Genomic DNA, 15,815 nt, shown 5'->3' with positions numbered 1-15,815 from the left:
TTCATTCACCGCCGAGTCTTTTTTCTTTTCCCCTCTCCGTTGTTTTTTGTGCTAAGAATAAAATGAATTAACTTCTTTCTTTTTTTTTAAATGCAGAACTCTGAAAAGTGGAAGACGAGACTCGCTGCGCGGCTCAATGACAATATTGAGTATTGCCTAATGTATGTTTGGGAAATTACGCACCGATCGCAGAGAATCTGAACCATGACAGAGGAGTGAGGTGACTTCGCCAAAATGCCTGTTAATTGGAATATAACTTTTTCACGGCGGTCCTATGGAATATAGTCCGAATCTACACAGTCTACATGTTGTGCCATCACCCCACGTGAAAAACAAACTCTTCGTATTTTGCATAATGTTGTCCCTCTGGGTCTACATGATTTACTGTTGTGTCGGCTACTGTTCGACGATGCCAAACCCGACGTACGGCTCCGTGAGCAACAGACACGAGAGCGACGCAGAGGTGAGTGACAGCCAGGCGGGCTCCTCTTTAGGCGCGTCCAGGGACTTACTGAATAACGACAACGATTTGGACAGCAGAGGAGAGGAGTGGGACGACATTAGAGGCGAGACCAAGGCGCTGGATGATAATGCCATGTCAAGCTTCCTCAATGAGTCGGAAAGTAAAAAGTTGCCGCAGGCGATCATCATCGGGGTGAAGAAAGGAGGAACCCGGGCGCTGCTGGAGTTTCTGCGCCTGCATCCAGACATCAGAGCGGTGGGAGCCGAGCCGCACTTCTTTGACCGCAACTACGACAAAGGGCTGGAGTGGTACAGGTACACCACATTATTATTATTATTATTATTATTATTGAACAGAAGAGAGATGATGGTGTCGGGTTATCTAACGCGCGTAATGTTTACTTGTTTTCTGCAGCGTATACGCGCCATGCGTAATTGCGCATCGTTACGATGGCTTTGGAAGTCATAACTCATGGTTGTGTGGTGTATGTGTGGTGTATGCCATGACTGAACAAACAAACACTGCCTCTGTCAGTTCACGCAACTTTTATGTGATTCAACTAAAGCCACAAAGACAGTAACAAGCATGAGCACGAATATAATTAAGCAAATATAATTGCGTATTATCTCTGTGATCATTAAAGTAAGCCCATGTATTTAAAATAAAGACTCCCTGTGTTCTTAAGTCTTCATTAAGTGAAGTGTAAACGTTATTAACTTCCATGACATTTTTTGTAGCATTTTTAAAAAAGTTGTATTTTCCACTTTTTTTCAGGGAAGATGTGTGTATAAAAGGTGGAAGTTACAATGAAAGTGAGAACATAACAATAACAATAAACAGTGAAAACTAAAAATATTTGGAGAATAAAAGAAAAAAAAACAACAATAACAGTATGTCCATAAATGCAGCATGTGCTGGTATTTGTGAGTTGGTTTCAAAAGGAGAATGGAGTTAAATCAAGTCTTCAGCCCTAATTTCACTGCATTAACGACACATGAGTGAAACAGAAAAAATACACGCTACATGTATAGCTGCTTCTGAATAATACAGTTACATGTAAAAGAGTGTATAGTTATTTATAAAAGTTAAAACAAATCTGGAGAAAAGCACAGAAAACTGGTGATAAAATAGTAACTTCAGATGAAAACATTTTCTCAATACCTTATTAACTGTTAAAACGGGTCAAAATCAGTCAATTTCATCCAAATTGTCAGGCGTAATCAGTCCATAATGTCACCACAGGTCACTGTGCTCAACCACATCCATCACGTACGTGCGTTTCTGCTAAAATAGATTAAAACTTTAAGTTTAAGCCATTTTTTGGCAACTCCTCTCTGCCATGTTTATTCAGAAGAGAACAGTCAATTTCCTGTTTGTTTGCACGACCTTCACTCCTTCATTCCTGGAACTTACATGTGTCCTTGAATGTGACGAGGATGGTGGTGGTACCAGGCAGAGGGGGGGAAAAAAGAAGAAAGAAACAAACAACTTGAATTCTGGATGCATTTCAAACTAAGAGCATTTAGTCTATGGTTAGAAGACGGCAAGTTACATCATGTTGGGAATTTTTTCATCAACTGGGAGATTAATTAAAGAATATGACTTATATTCTGTGGCAGTAATTTGTTTTGATCTGCAACGTCGGAACAAAAACCACTTTGAGCACTTATGTCAACGCGTTGCCCTTACACCATACACTACACGTCAACATACAAGCTGTTATAGATGAAGACAGTATCAACAGATATTATTCATCGTTTATGCTCTCATAAATGGAATCGGTCGCGAACGCCTTGCAACCATATTGTTAGTAAGAGATACTCTGCTGTTTCATGTGTCCATTTGACTGAGTCGGGGGATTAACAGGAAATGTCAAAGGACCTACACTCCGTTTCAAAGTTGGCTCCATGACGCTACAATAGGGGAAGTGAAGCATTGTTCAAAGGAGTTCTCGCTTAAGCTCCTTTTAAGAATTTCCGGGCAGGTTCAAGAGATTTTTTTTGTTTTGTTTTCAATGATCATTCTTTGAAGAGTGGTCTTTTTGTCCATCTCTACAGTCTGAGCAACAAGAACACACTGGAGTTGTGCCATTTATGTCATTTTCTAAGTCTTTCTGCTGTCGAAGTAGAAAGGAGTAGAAAAAAACACAATACTGAATAAATAATCAAAAAGCAGATGTGTATAATTGAGATGCTAGCTTCTTGTTAACCTTGGGGGGAGAAGCATTTCTTCTCTGGACATGTATAGTGAAGGATTGTCTCCTGCAAAGTTAATCTGGCTAATTAAAACAGCTTGGCTTGAGTTGTCACAGTAAGAGCGCTGACCTCATACAAACACATCCCAGACTTTTCAGGTCTTGTGGAGTTTAGAGAAACTCACGCTAAGTTTATGGAGAAGCACATGCATTATTGCACAACATTTTATTTTATTTTTTTTACACAATCTTGTGCCGTTTGCCAACTATTACGCTCCAAGAGGTGGTAAAACTGTAACATATAACTAGGCTAAGATGTCGTTGATTTGTTTGCCCATATGTTTCACTCCAGTGCCCCAGACTAACAATGGTGAACAGTAGCTTGGGGAAAAGAGGGGGCTGTTCTCTGGGTGGGCTTATCAGTTCCTGTGGTGGCATTGAGTTGTGCCCACACCATTTATCTGTTGTGATTGGTGTGTCCATCCTGGAGGAGGACCACTGTGTCCATCCTGACGGAGCCCCAGATAGAGGAGAGGCCCCCGCACAGCGGGACGGCGACCACAACACAGCACTTTTTCAGTCACGGAAGAAAAAGAGGAAAAACGGGGAAGACAATTGTGCACACTTTCTTGCACTGAGCAGTTCCCCGAATCCGTGGGAACAGCTTCCTCCTTGACGCTCCCTCCTTTTTTTTTCCACTACCAGCACAATTTTGACTTCCTCTTATTTTTGTGTTGGTTAAACAGCTCATCCAATTAATCTATGACCAAATCATCAAATGTGTTTTTCCTCTTAAGGATCCATATATAGAACAATGAGTGGCCTTCTTACTAACTTACTGAGGGTGTCAGAGATGATGGCTTTATTCCCCTCAGAGCCCCAGGGCAGCTTAGATGCAGGCCAGTGGCAGCTAGAGGGCAGTAAATTTAAAGTGAGTCTTTAGAAAGTAGCAACAGTATTATGGAGCTCAATGAAAGGGGATTCTGGAGAACCCCTGAGGTCTGCATTAACCCCGACAATAAAGGAGCAGACAATTAGTGTGAAACATGTTTTCTCTCCCTTCACTTTGTATGCAAATGTGCTCAGAAGGGTGAAAGTGTCCTTTGACGGAGCCCAGCAGGAGTTCGTCAGAGAGAGCATTCATTGGAACCTGCCCAAGAAAAGACTCAAACGCTACGCTGAAGCTTTTTTTTTTTTTGCCGGAAAGTTGACTTTCAGAATGCTTTGTGAGTAAAGATGCATTTCCCAACACATGGGATCATTTGAGTCCATTGGTTTTGGTTTTGCTTACTCAACACTTTTGGCTTTTTTTTTTTTTTTCGTTTGGAACATTGAGATTTTAAACTAACGCGTCAGCTCACTGACAGGAAAATAATAATCTCAATGCTAAGATGGAGCATTGAAGGAGGTCACACGGGTTTTGTATTGATTAAAAAAAGCGTCTATAGAACTCTATAGAAAATATTAGACTTAATCTGATTTTTTCTCCTAATAGAATAAAATGAGCCTAGTGTACCACGGATAAGTCAACGAACTTGTCAATAATGGTAATGTGAACCCCCCTGCTCCCCCTGCTCCCCCCCTCCCCCCTCTCCATTCTGGAGATTGAGGATTTAATTTGCTCCAACAATCCCCTGGGCTTGTTCTCAAGGCAATTTGTCAAACCGCAGCACTTATTACAGCACTTTGTAAACACCGAAATAAAGCAAGTTCACTCCATTATATCCCCTTGAGTTGTTGACTTCCTCCTCTCTCCAGTTTCCTCAGAGTGTGTTGTTTCCTGCCTCTGTCTTGTACTCTCTGACAGCAAAGTCAGTCTTTCTGTAGACACCATCTGTCTGTTTGTCTGTCTGTCTCAGCCATCTTTGTTTTTGCTTCTTTGAAGTCTTGTTTGTTTTTACCGATCTTCTTAGACTCAGTTCATACCTGGCATTAACACGACGTGATAGCCGAGTGAACAGCCCAGGGTTTGTCAGAGTTCATACCTGGCAAGTGTCGAGCTTGTTATTGGATCTCACTTTTCTGCTTGATAAGTTAATAGACATGTTCATCATTTTCAAGTTTGCAAATAGCTGATGTGTTGTTTTTGGTTTTTAAGCAGTGGATGGCAGCGGTGCCCAGTAGTACAACGGAAATTAAAGAAGGAGATACACATTTTGGGGGTTTGTCCCTCGTGGGTTTCAGAAAAAACAAATCGACTGAGATGATTCATGCACTCGCATCTCTGTAGAATCTTCTTGTACATTGTTGACACAGCCAGTTTAGGGAGTGTTTAGGTTGTCTTAAAAGGCCGATTTTAGTGAGACTAATGGTGAATTCCAATTCCTTGCTTAAACCCTCAATCTTAACCCTCAATCTCAAAAATGTGCGCTCCCTCTAGTGCAAGTGCTGTCCCGATTCTCAGAAAAATTAAGTTGAAGGTCAAGTTTAAGGGCTGTATCGCCCTCAATATTGAGATTTTCCGAGACCACCCGTGTGAGCAAGGGCTACCCAGAATGCATTGCGTGTTTTCATATAACAAAGATGGCACCGAAAGCAGCGGAACGAGGGTTGAGATAGGAATTGGAAAGTTTGGACAATAATGTGGTTTTCTTAATGTCATGTAAACACGTTAGTCAGACTAAAATCGAGCTTGCCTTAGTCTACCTAACATACCTCGATAATGAGTTTCAGTCTGATCACTCCTGCATGGAGATGATGTATGAACTGCAGTACTGTTGCAAGAAAAGAACAATCAACACGATGGAGTGAAAGCTACGGCGGAGACTCACTTTTGGACTGACAAAGAGACGATATTTTTTATACAGAACCACAGCACAATCCATCTCAGCATTCGCTGTTTGTTTTTTCTGTGACGGAAAGGTCAACAGGAAACTGATTCAAATCGATTTCCCCCTCTCCGTGTATACTCGGACTCGGCAAGTTGTCTTAAACTGTGCATGCAAACGTACTGCACGAGTGGCTCAGGAAGCTACTGCCACACGACTACATTTTTATTTGAAAAGAGAATTTTAAGATAAAAACATCTGTGTTCAGAATAGCATTTCAGCACAGTATCAAAAAAAGTTATTCATGTTGATACAAACATGCCTAGTAAAAATCTGGGTATGTGTGCGATAGTGTAAACAGGAAACTACTTGTTGACAAATGTGAGGAAAGGGATTTCTTCTATTCGACCAACAACAAGGTGAAACTGAAAGTAAGTGTTGAGATTTGTGCTCACAGCTGATAGTCGAGTTTGCCTGATAAGAACCAATCAGGAAGTGAATGTCAAGGTAAAGGTCTTTTTCTTACCTTTCCAGAATAAAATGTAGCCCTGGAGTTATCAAACTACAACACGGACATACTTGTTTTTAAATGTATTTGTTTTGGGGGTAGTGTGGACAGCAGGTGTATCGAGAGCAGAATTCACGAGATTTGAATGTGGATGAAGCCTGAATGTAATGAACGATCGTATCTATCTCATTGTGTCCTCGGAACTGTTTCAGAGCAGCAATTGTGTAACTGCATCAACCGCTGCAAGCTGCAAAACATGCATATGAAATGAATTTTCTTATTCGATTCACATCATCATTAACCCTAACCCTAAAAAAAGTAAGCAATGCTCATATCTTTTGAAATGTTTCAAAAACACCTAACATAAATGATCCAGTATCTTATATACATTATAGTATCCTCTATTGGTATGAATATTGAATACTATACTGTTTTTCTTGGCTGTAGATGTTTCACTGTTTTTTTTTTTTTTGTCTCTAGAGGCTGTGTCACTTCTATTGTTTGTTCTATATTTCTTCACCACTTCATTCCAAGAAACGACATGGGAGCTCACATAATTATATAGTGGCTTTGCCTTTTTAAAGCAAGTTTTCATTAACATCGATACAAAAGCTGCTTTGTTTGTTTCATTGACCTCTATTCAAATTTGTTTTTCAAGTTTCTTTGCACTCGATATGAGGCTAATGCTGCTTGTTATTCAGTGTGCAATCCCACTAACGTATTTGATAAATCTAAATTTGAAAAGTTATTAATGGTTTACTGTTAGCTTAAGTTTCTATTACTGACAGACTCGGATCTCCCTAATATCCCCAATAATGCTGAGCTGATGTGATACTCAGTATTGGTATCGTCCTGATATTGGCCTCGGTACGTTTACATGCACAGTTTAATCAAGCTAAGGTCGTAGTCTGTCAAAGACAGGCGATCGGACAACTTGCCGAGTCCGAGCATACATGCGGAGGAGAAAATCAATTTGTTGTAGCTTTCTATAAGCTATAAGCTAGTATTGAATCAGTTTCCTGTTGACCTTTACGTCACAGAAAAACAAACGGCGAGATGGACGGTGAGATGGATCGTGCTGTGGATACAAATTAGATTAGGTATAGCTGTTGTCCGAAGACAGACACTGCCGCCGTATGATTTCTGGCAACAGAACTGCAGTTTATATGTCATCTTCTTCTACTTCCGGGTAGAAAGTCTGACTCCAGTCCGACTAACCATAATACATGCTGGAGTAATCGGACTAGGAATCCCGTTATCAAAGTATGTTAGTCCGACTAAGACTAGCTTGATTTTAGTCGGACTAACATCAAGAAAACCACATTTGTGTCTTAGATTAAAAATCAGACTTTGAACATGCATGTAAACATACTGACCAAAATGGATTTCGGAAAAAGAATAAGTACAATCTGATGTGATCTGGAAACCCTAAATATGACATAATTGCTTGATGAAGCACAGGCAACATGCTGTAAAGAGAGTCCAGTTTTTTGTCCAGTATTTCCATGAAAAAGTCTGGTCAGAGATATCCAACTCTGCTGCATCATCCATCAGAAAATGTTATAGGTTCTGTTTATAGATAAAGTCCAGAGGCTTTTTTTTCCTGGGTAGATGAAGGCAAACTTCACGCCGTGCTGAAGCTTTTATTTCTTTTTTTTTGCATTCATTGAATTTCTGTCTTTGTGTCTCCACCACCCTGGTATGGTCAGGGAAAATCCCAATTTTGTGGCCATTCCATCAGAGAGATGTCCCGAAACACAGGAACTTGGCCCTTAGTGTGTGATATGCCTGTCCAATGACAACCCCCTCCAGGAAGACGATTCCTAGGAGTTCTAGTAGCATTTTATCCAGAAACTCGACAGCATTCCCGGCTTCACAGCCCTCCGGAAACCCTCGAAAATCCAGTTTATTTCTTCGCCCTCGTGTCTATAAATCATCAGCCCATTTACACATTTTGGTCCATCTGAAACATGGCGACTGGAGGCTCAGCCTTAGGGCCTCTGCATCATCCCCGTGGAGTTATCCAGTCGTTTGGAGATGACTGTTAATTACACAGTGATCCCAGGGGCTCTCAATCTAAGCGGCCATCTTCCAGTCAGTGTCACGTGACCCCTCAGTATGATTACTCAATAACACAGCAGCTATAGCAGCATGCAACAGTGGTGGTGTTTTTAATTTTCCCAATTCTGAGTATGTTTTATGTTCTCTATTACCACTGTGAGCAGTTCATATTTTTCCACGACTGCCACCGTGAAAAAAAAAGTGCTCTCTTGTTCTGTAAACAACCAACTGTCAGAGTTTTTATGTGTTAATGCAAGGTTGACATTTGTGTGAGGGAAGCCAGACTAATTCACACAGTGTTCCTATTCTTCCCCCCACTCTCTTCAAAATGGGCCGGTCTCCATTAGACAGCCAGGAGGCCTTCAATTTTGCACCCTGGCAGTAATAATGGAGGAAGTGAAAAAAGCCATTGTCATTGTCGAGGAATGCTGCTGCTGAGTGTTGTTTAGCGTCATCCTATAAGTCCTGAGTGTAAAGCACGATGGCACTGACTTTCATACTGATGATAAGACAGGCTGCGTTGGTCACAGTGCACCTTCACTGGAGCTGCTCTCCGCTTTGACGTCTGTCTGGAACTTGTCTCACGGTAAATCCGTCTGATTATTCTGAGTGCTTGCATACCACCACCTCTCATCCTGCGCTTGAGAAGGGGAACGATTCCCACAGTAGCGCGAAACAGCCTTAGAGCTGCAGTCTAAGATTATGACTCATAAACAGATAATCCTGTTTTTTTTCTTTTTTTTTTTCTGGAGAAGTCCCTTGTCACAGTGGTTTGAAGAGCTGAACTATAGATGCCAATTAGAGCCAGTCAAGCAGACAACTGCAAGATAAAAAAATAAAAATAAAGAAATCTTATCTCGGATTTTCTGCACTGTACTTTTTCCTTACTTTGGTGAACTCATTAGTGAGTGCATAATCCAGGAGCCATGTGCCACAGTGTTGTAAATCCCTACCTTTAAACCTGCTTTATCAGTGATTATTGCCATGTTTTTGTTGCCGTCGTGTTCATTGTCCGTGCACTGGCTTCTTCTATTATATTTCTATCTATCTATCTATTATATAGAGTCAAAGCTGGAGGGTGGAAGCATGTGCAGAGAGTCAAGGGCAGCGTGAGTCTAATGGCGTTTTTCCATTATTGTAGTGTACCGCCTCAACGTGGGAGTCAAGCCACACGAAAAAGCTGCACGAAAACACAAACACACAAACTAGTGACGAGCAAAGCAGTTATTTTCCTTCTACTGAATCAAATATGGCGGAAGGGGATGCGATTGCTGGCTTTCGGCATTACTGTCGCTAAATACACCAGACTCCTCTGTTAAATATAACAATTGCTAAACAAACCTTCCTAAATGTTGCAGATTAACACGTTTTCGAGATTTTTTTTGCGACTTTTAAACTAATCTACATTTCGGGATTGTTAGGTTAGATTTCTGTGTCGAACGCCGCGCTCATGACTCGTCCAGTGACAATTCTGCCAACCAGGGGCCGGCAGTTTTTTGATGCTACATTTAATAGTGGCTCGGCTCAGCTCAGCTTGTAACCTCGCCAGAGCAGGTACTAAAAAAGGTACCAGGTATTATCCCTGATGGAAAAGCAAAAAAAAGTCGAGTCGAGATGTGCTGTGCTGTGCTGTGCTGTGCTGTGCTGTGCTGTGCCAAGCCGTGCTACAACTGTATAGTGGAAAAGCGCCATAACTGAACACTTATACATGAAGTGGCAATTAGCCTCCCAAGAGAAATTGGATTCAGTGCAATGTCATGTTTACATGTATAAGAAAAAAGGTGCAGTTTTAGTCAGACCAACACAGTAATTCAGTTTTTCTACCATCTTGTAAACGTACTGAATGTTCAGTTTTATGTACACAAGTTAAAAAACACACCAATCATGCATTGATATCTGTCTGTAGGTTGAAGCTGGTGTGATTTATCTTCTGCTACTGCATCTGATGCCGCAGCCGACATAAAAGTTACACTTCGGCCTCAAGGTCGGAACTGTCAACCCGTGCAAGTCTCCATCCTCAAACCTGATTCCATCTAATCCTCTTTTCACTCCTCCTCCTCCTCTGTCTCTTGTTTTATTTCATTCTCTTAGCTGCCTTATCCCTCACCCACACCACGCTGTCTGTTATCTTCCCGGCCGTGCGCCGTTCTCCTGTGAGTTTAGCAGGACAGGTTGAAGGGCACATGATGTGTATGTGGAAGTGCAACCGTCAATATAGATTCATGTCAATTGTGGCAATTATATGAAGAAACTCCTTTAAGTTTCATCACGAGGACAAGTGTGACTAAAGCTGAGTTTTTAGCCAGCATAGAAACATGCAAAATTCATAAAGGGGCAAAAGTTGACAAGCTGTGCTGCAGTTTTTTTTTTTGTTTTTCTCTTGTTGTCTTGAAGCTGAATGATGCTGCCTCTGCATGGCTGATTGATAGACGAGGATGCACAGAAACCTATTGGTTCTCAGCAACATTGTTTATTAAGCAGAACAAATTGTGAAAGCTTGCTACACCCAAGGCCACTATCTCACTCTTTGCTCATTCAGAGATGTTCTCTATCTCTTCCGTGATGAATAATGTATTTAGTTCTCACACAGATTGTTTTGCTCGGCGACTAAGTGGAAAGTTTGGTTGGTGGTAGGTTTTTTGAGTCCCTCGAGGCCCAGAGAAAGGTGTATAGTTTGTGTGTATCCAGGAGATGCAGTTGATAATTGCAGGGGGGTTCCTGGTGGAGATGTTAGTGTCTGTTGCACCTATTACCTCAAGTAGTTTGGGGTTTTTCCACTGCGTACAATAGTGGCTGTGGCTCTTAGCGAGAGAAAAGTGGAATAAATGAGTCAAGTCTCCACAGAAAAGAAGGAAAGCGGAGGCGATATTAGGGGATGAAATCGCACAAGTAAGCAGATGCGTCTGTGTGGCACTACTGGTGCATGGGTAAAGATGATTACCTTACCCACAATCACTAAAGCTTTTCCCTTATACTGCTTTGCATGGCAAAAATCAAGTAGACCCTTTTCTGCTCACTTACACCTATTTATGAGATGAAAACTGCTGTGTTTGGAGAGGGATATCGAGGCTCCTTGTGCATGCATTAACAGATGGAGGGAGATTATGGCAGCAATTTACCGTCATGACTCCTCTGCTTTGCTGTTGTTTGATACAGAACTCTGTGGAATTTAACTGAGATAACTGTAACCATTTGGGTTTGACATTTTAACTGACTTAAACCCACTTGTGAACACGTGACATCACAGCATGGCTCCCATACAGTGCAGCAGAATAAGCTGTATCTGAAACTCTGATTTTGCATCCCAGACACCGAGCTACTCTCCTAAGCTCCAGCATCAGAAATTCTCAATGTCTGAGAATATTAGTAAAGAGATCAAGCAGTTATACCTACTCTATTCTTAGCAAGAAAGTGTTCATAGCTGGGTTATGTAACTCCATGTGTATAAATGGGGCTACATACATGAATACATACAGAAAATAAAGGTTACTATTCTGATAATGTCGTATTTAGTACACTACAAGTAATGTAGTGGTGAAAGAAAAGAGATACTGCAATATATGTTTCGTCCTGACTTGTAAGGCATGATTATTGACATACTGTCATCAAATATTGATTTGATTTTCATTTTAAAAAAAAACATAGCACTCTCCACAGATTGTCCTTGCCAGTTTAAATCACTCGCGTCACTACTTCCTTGAACTCCTCGCGGTGACGCTTGTTACCAGTGGGAGGTTAATGTGAACAGCAGTTAATGGTGGAGAGTGGTGACAACTCCTTGTTCAGAATTCCTGCTTGTTACATTTTTATTGGCATTATATGTTCTTCATTTAGACAGATATTGTGAAATAGCTTTATGGGATTGACTTGTAATATGTGGACTACATTTAACTACAGCAACCTTGCTCCCCATCTCTGCCCTGCAGATGGTCTCCAACCAAAAGCTTGCATAGAAAAGATAAGTCCACATAGATATTTCATTCATACATCCATCTTCTACAGCTTCATCCTTCACGTGAGGGTTGCGGGGCTCGCTGGTGCCAATCTCAGCTGACATAGGGTGATAGGGTCACACCCTGGACAGGTCGCCAGTGCATCACAGGGCCACATAGAGAAAAACAACCATTACAATGGTTTACACTTTGAGATTTAGCTAATCCCCCAATCTGCATGTTTTTGTACTGTGGGAAAAAACCCGGAGAACCCGGAGAAAACCCACGCACTCACGTGGAGAACATGCAAACTCCATGCAGAAAGGCCGTTGTTCCGAGCGGATCACGAACCCGGGACTTCTTGCTGCACAGATATTTAGTTTTTCTATTTGAGGTTGATGCTCTGAAGCTCCAGGACCACATCTCTGTGCTGTACATTTCTCTAAAACAGTCTCAGAACACAAATAGGGATGTCATTTATATTACCAGTTCCTACGATTGACTCTTGTGGAGTTTGTGTTGTGTTCAAAGCAAGGTTTTTGTCGGTGTTGCTGCATAGATAACACTGACTGTCATCATTGTGACCCAACATTTTATGTCTCTTGTTCTCCTCTCTCTCTTTCCCACTCACTGCCTCCAAAGACAAGCCAGCCACCCAGTCAGCCAACAAGGCAGCGGAGCAGCCTCTAATGCTGTGGTGTGTTTGGCTTAGCCCTAATCCCCCTTGGCTCACTTTAGCCATTATCCAGTCAGGGCTGCAGTTAACAGGCTATATTATGATCAAGCTGTGACGTCCAGGGTCAACAAGAATATGCAGTTACGGGAATACGCCGCTCCAAAGATTTGCATTTTTTCTCTTCTCAGGAATGTAACACCTCTCTAAATCTTCTTCCAGTGTAGTCATAGACCTATGTCTTGGCATGACATTAGGAGTCATAATGCTGCCTATTCAGAGTTAAACCATCTTTTGTATAATGTAATGAAGGTGTGGAATGTTTCAATGTGAGGATTTTTAGGCTTTTGAAAGAGGATCGAGGTCTTAAGGTTGATTAAATGCAGCACCAGGAGATGAACGGCTTCCTCCAGGCTTTGTACTTAAAGCATGTCGTGAACTGTGTATTGTCCTCACACGCAATCACACATGACTGATGGCACTCACACTCAACCTACCGGTCCTTGACACTTTAGATGCGCTCCTTTAACACTATCGATGTTGCTTGGGATGTCTTCAAGTCTTGATCCTGACTGTAAAAAACTGTACAATTACAGTATGTACATTACCGTTCAAAGGTTTGGGGTCACTTATGAATGTCATTATTTTTGAAGGAAAAACACTTTTTTTTCGATGAATATAACATTAAATGAATCAGAAATACACTCTATACATTGTTAATGTGGTAAACGACTATTCTAGCTGCAAACGTCTGGTTTTTAATGGAATATGTACATAGGTGTATAGAGGCCCATTTCCAGTGTTCTAATGGTACATTGTGTTTGCTAATCGCGTTAGAAGGCTATTGGATGATGAGAAAACCCTTGAAAACCTTTGTGCAATTATGTTAGCACAGCTGAAAACAGTTTTGCTGGTTCTCTAAAATCATTTTTTTCTCATCTTGTCAATGTCTTGACTATAATTTCTATTCATTTTGCAACTGTGTGAAAAAGTGTGACTTTTGGAAATGAAATGGAAAACTTGGAAAAATTCTAGAGGTGACCCCAAACTTTTGAACAATAGTGCAAGCAATACAGCTTACTGCAATTTTCAAATCAAGGGAGATGCAATATTTGTTCAAGCCAAAATGTGTGTCAAAATATCATTTTAGATTAATTATTTTTACACATCTTATTCTAAAGACTGAAGAGAACATCTTCGTTTCTCAGAGCTACACAAATATCACACATTAATCCTTTTTTAAATATGTTTTTTTGAATTAAAATGAGAATAATTATGTCAAAATTACCATTCCCTCTGATATTGCGATTCGAATCGCAATCGCATTTCCTGTCAAAAATAATCGCAATTAGATATTTATTCAAAATCGTTCAGCCCTACTTTTAAATGTAAACAAGTGTATGTTACATTCAAGCCATTATCAAATAATGGCAATAAGTACATAACCACCATACATAGTTAAATTGAGCTATGATGTCGTTGTGTTGATCTACTTCCCTTGCCCCAGTATTCAAGCATGAGTGGGGCATTGATTTATTAAGTCATCCATGTCAAGCACCTTCCTAGCATCCATGAACTTAAAAATATGCCATATATTGTTGCTGTTGTCTTACTCTTCTGTTTTTGAGCTTATTCTATTACTTTCGGTGTTAAACCTGGGCGTGGGAATGTGGAACAGTGATTGTAAAGCAAATCCAAATCCATATGTTTGTGTCTTTGGCAGGGAATTAATGCCCAAATCATCAGAGGGTCAGCTGACCATGGAGAAGACCCCCAGCTACTATGTCACCAAGGAGGTCCCTGCTCGAATATACACAATGTCTAAAGGCACGAAGCTGATCGTAGTCGTTCGGGATCCGGTCACACGAGCCATCTCAGACTACACCCAGACCCGCTCCAAGAAGCCAGACATCCCATCGTTCGAGAGCCTGACCTTTAAGAACATGTCAGCCGGTCTGATCGACACGACGTGGAGCGCTGTTCAAATCGGCATGTACGCCAAGCACCTCGAGCGCTGGCTCCAGTTCTTTCCGATGGAGCAGCTGCTGTTTGTGAGTGGAGAGCGTTTGATTAGCGACCCCGCAGGTGAGGTGACTCGGGTTCAGGACTTTCTCAGGATCAGGAGGGTGGTGACGGAGAAGCATTTCCACTTTAACCCAGCGAAAGGCTTTCCCTGCCTTAAGAGACCCGAGGGAAACAGCAAGCCACACTGCCTGGGCAAAACCAAAGGCAGGACCCATCCTAATATTAACCCTGAGGTGGTTCAGAAGCTAAGGGATTTTTATAAACCCTTTAACAGCAAATTTTACAAGATGACCGGTCATGACTTTGGCTGGAACTGAGATAGAAACTACAACGACAGACTTTTGCTGGTCCCTTGTATGTGTGTGTGTCTTGTTTTATTTTCAAACCATGCTGGAGATATTGTTATACAGTGTATATAGAGTATTTGGTGGATATGTAAAAAGTCAGAAGTCTATTTTATGATAATTTATTATGGAAAATATTAACTCACTGAGCTGCCTAAAGAGGTTAATTCATAATAACATCCCGTTCCAATTCTCATTACATAAATACATTTTTTATAAAAGCACAACGTTTTTACGGGTATTAAGATCAGGGTGAGTTTCCTTACTTATACATTCCTAAATTTCGCTTTAGCTTCACCTCAAACTGGAAGCGATCCAACTTCACAAACAACCAATAATATCCCTTTAACATTTGCCTGACCCTCAGAGGTCCAGGGACCCACTTAGCCAGGTCGATACGGGCCTCAGCTGATCCAGTGCCACTGCAGGTGGATCAATACAGTAATAGCTCCTAATCATGTCAGTTAGACCTGAGTGATGGCACTGCCTTGATCTCCCGAGCGCCGCAATAAAACGGGGATCCATTAATGACAGCAAGTTTATGGTTGACCCTTGAGCCAACTTCAAGTTAATATAATAATACATGGTAAATTTCCACTGCAGTGTTTGGACTTAACCACTATTTATACTGTTTCTACGAAGGAATGTTGATTAGGATCCAATAGAGACTCGTGTCACGATGGGTTCCTTCGATGGTTTTTATCCTTTTTTCCAAAAAATCCAAAGTGTTCGTTGCCCTTCCCCCAAACAGAATACAAGTAGAAAGACTCGGTACTGAAACGACACGTGGGTGTTTCTGTGCAGCCTCAGATATTACCACATGAAAATCAGTATACATATTTGTATT

The 15,815-nt window shown here is 41.2% G+C and overlaps 1 protein-coding gene across 1 annotated transcript; it reads left to right on the top strand.

The window, feature by feature from the left end:
* Positions 1-274: 274 nt before the first annotated feature.
* Positions 275-14,941, top strand: hs3st3b1a (heparan sulfate (glucosamine) 3-O-sulfotransferase 3B1a; the record flags this gene model as incomplete). The annotated part of the gene is made up of 2 exons (XM_083897151.1): positions 275-777; positions 14,323-14,941. 2 exons carry the CDS (start codon positions 275-277, stop codon positions 14,939-14,941), a joined length of 1,122 nt encoding a protein of 373 aa, XP_083753277.1.
* Positions 14,942-15,815: the final 874 nt, after the last annotated feature.

The sequence above is a fragment of the Microchirus variegatus genome (genome assembly GCF_963457635.1).
Source record: "Microchirus variegatus genome assembly, chromosome: 10".
Lineage (NCBI taxonomy): Eukaryota > Metazoa > Chordata > Actinopteri > Pleuronectiformes > Soleidae > Microchirus > Microchirus variegatus.
Note: the sequence above shows the minus strand (reverse complement) of the source record. Positions and strands in the feature narration are given on the sequence as shown.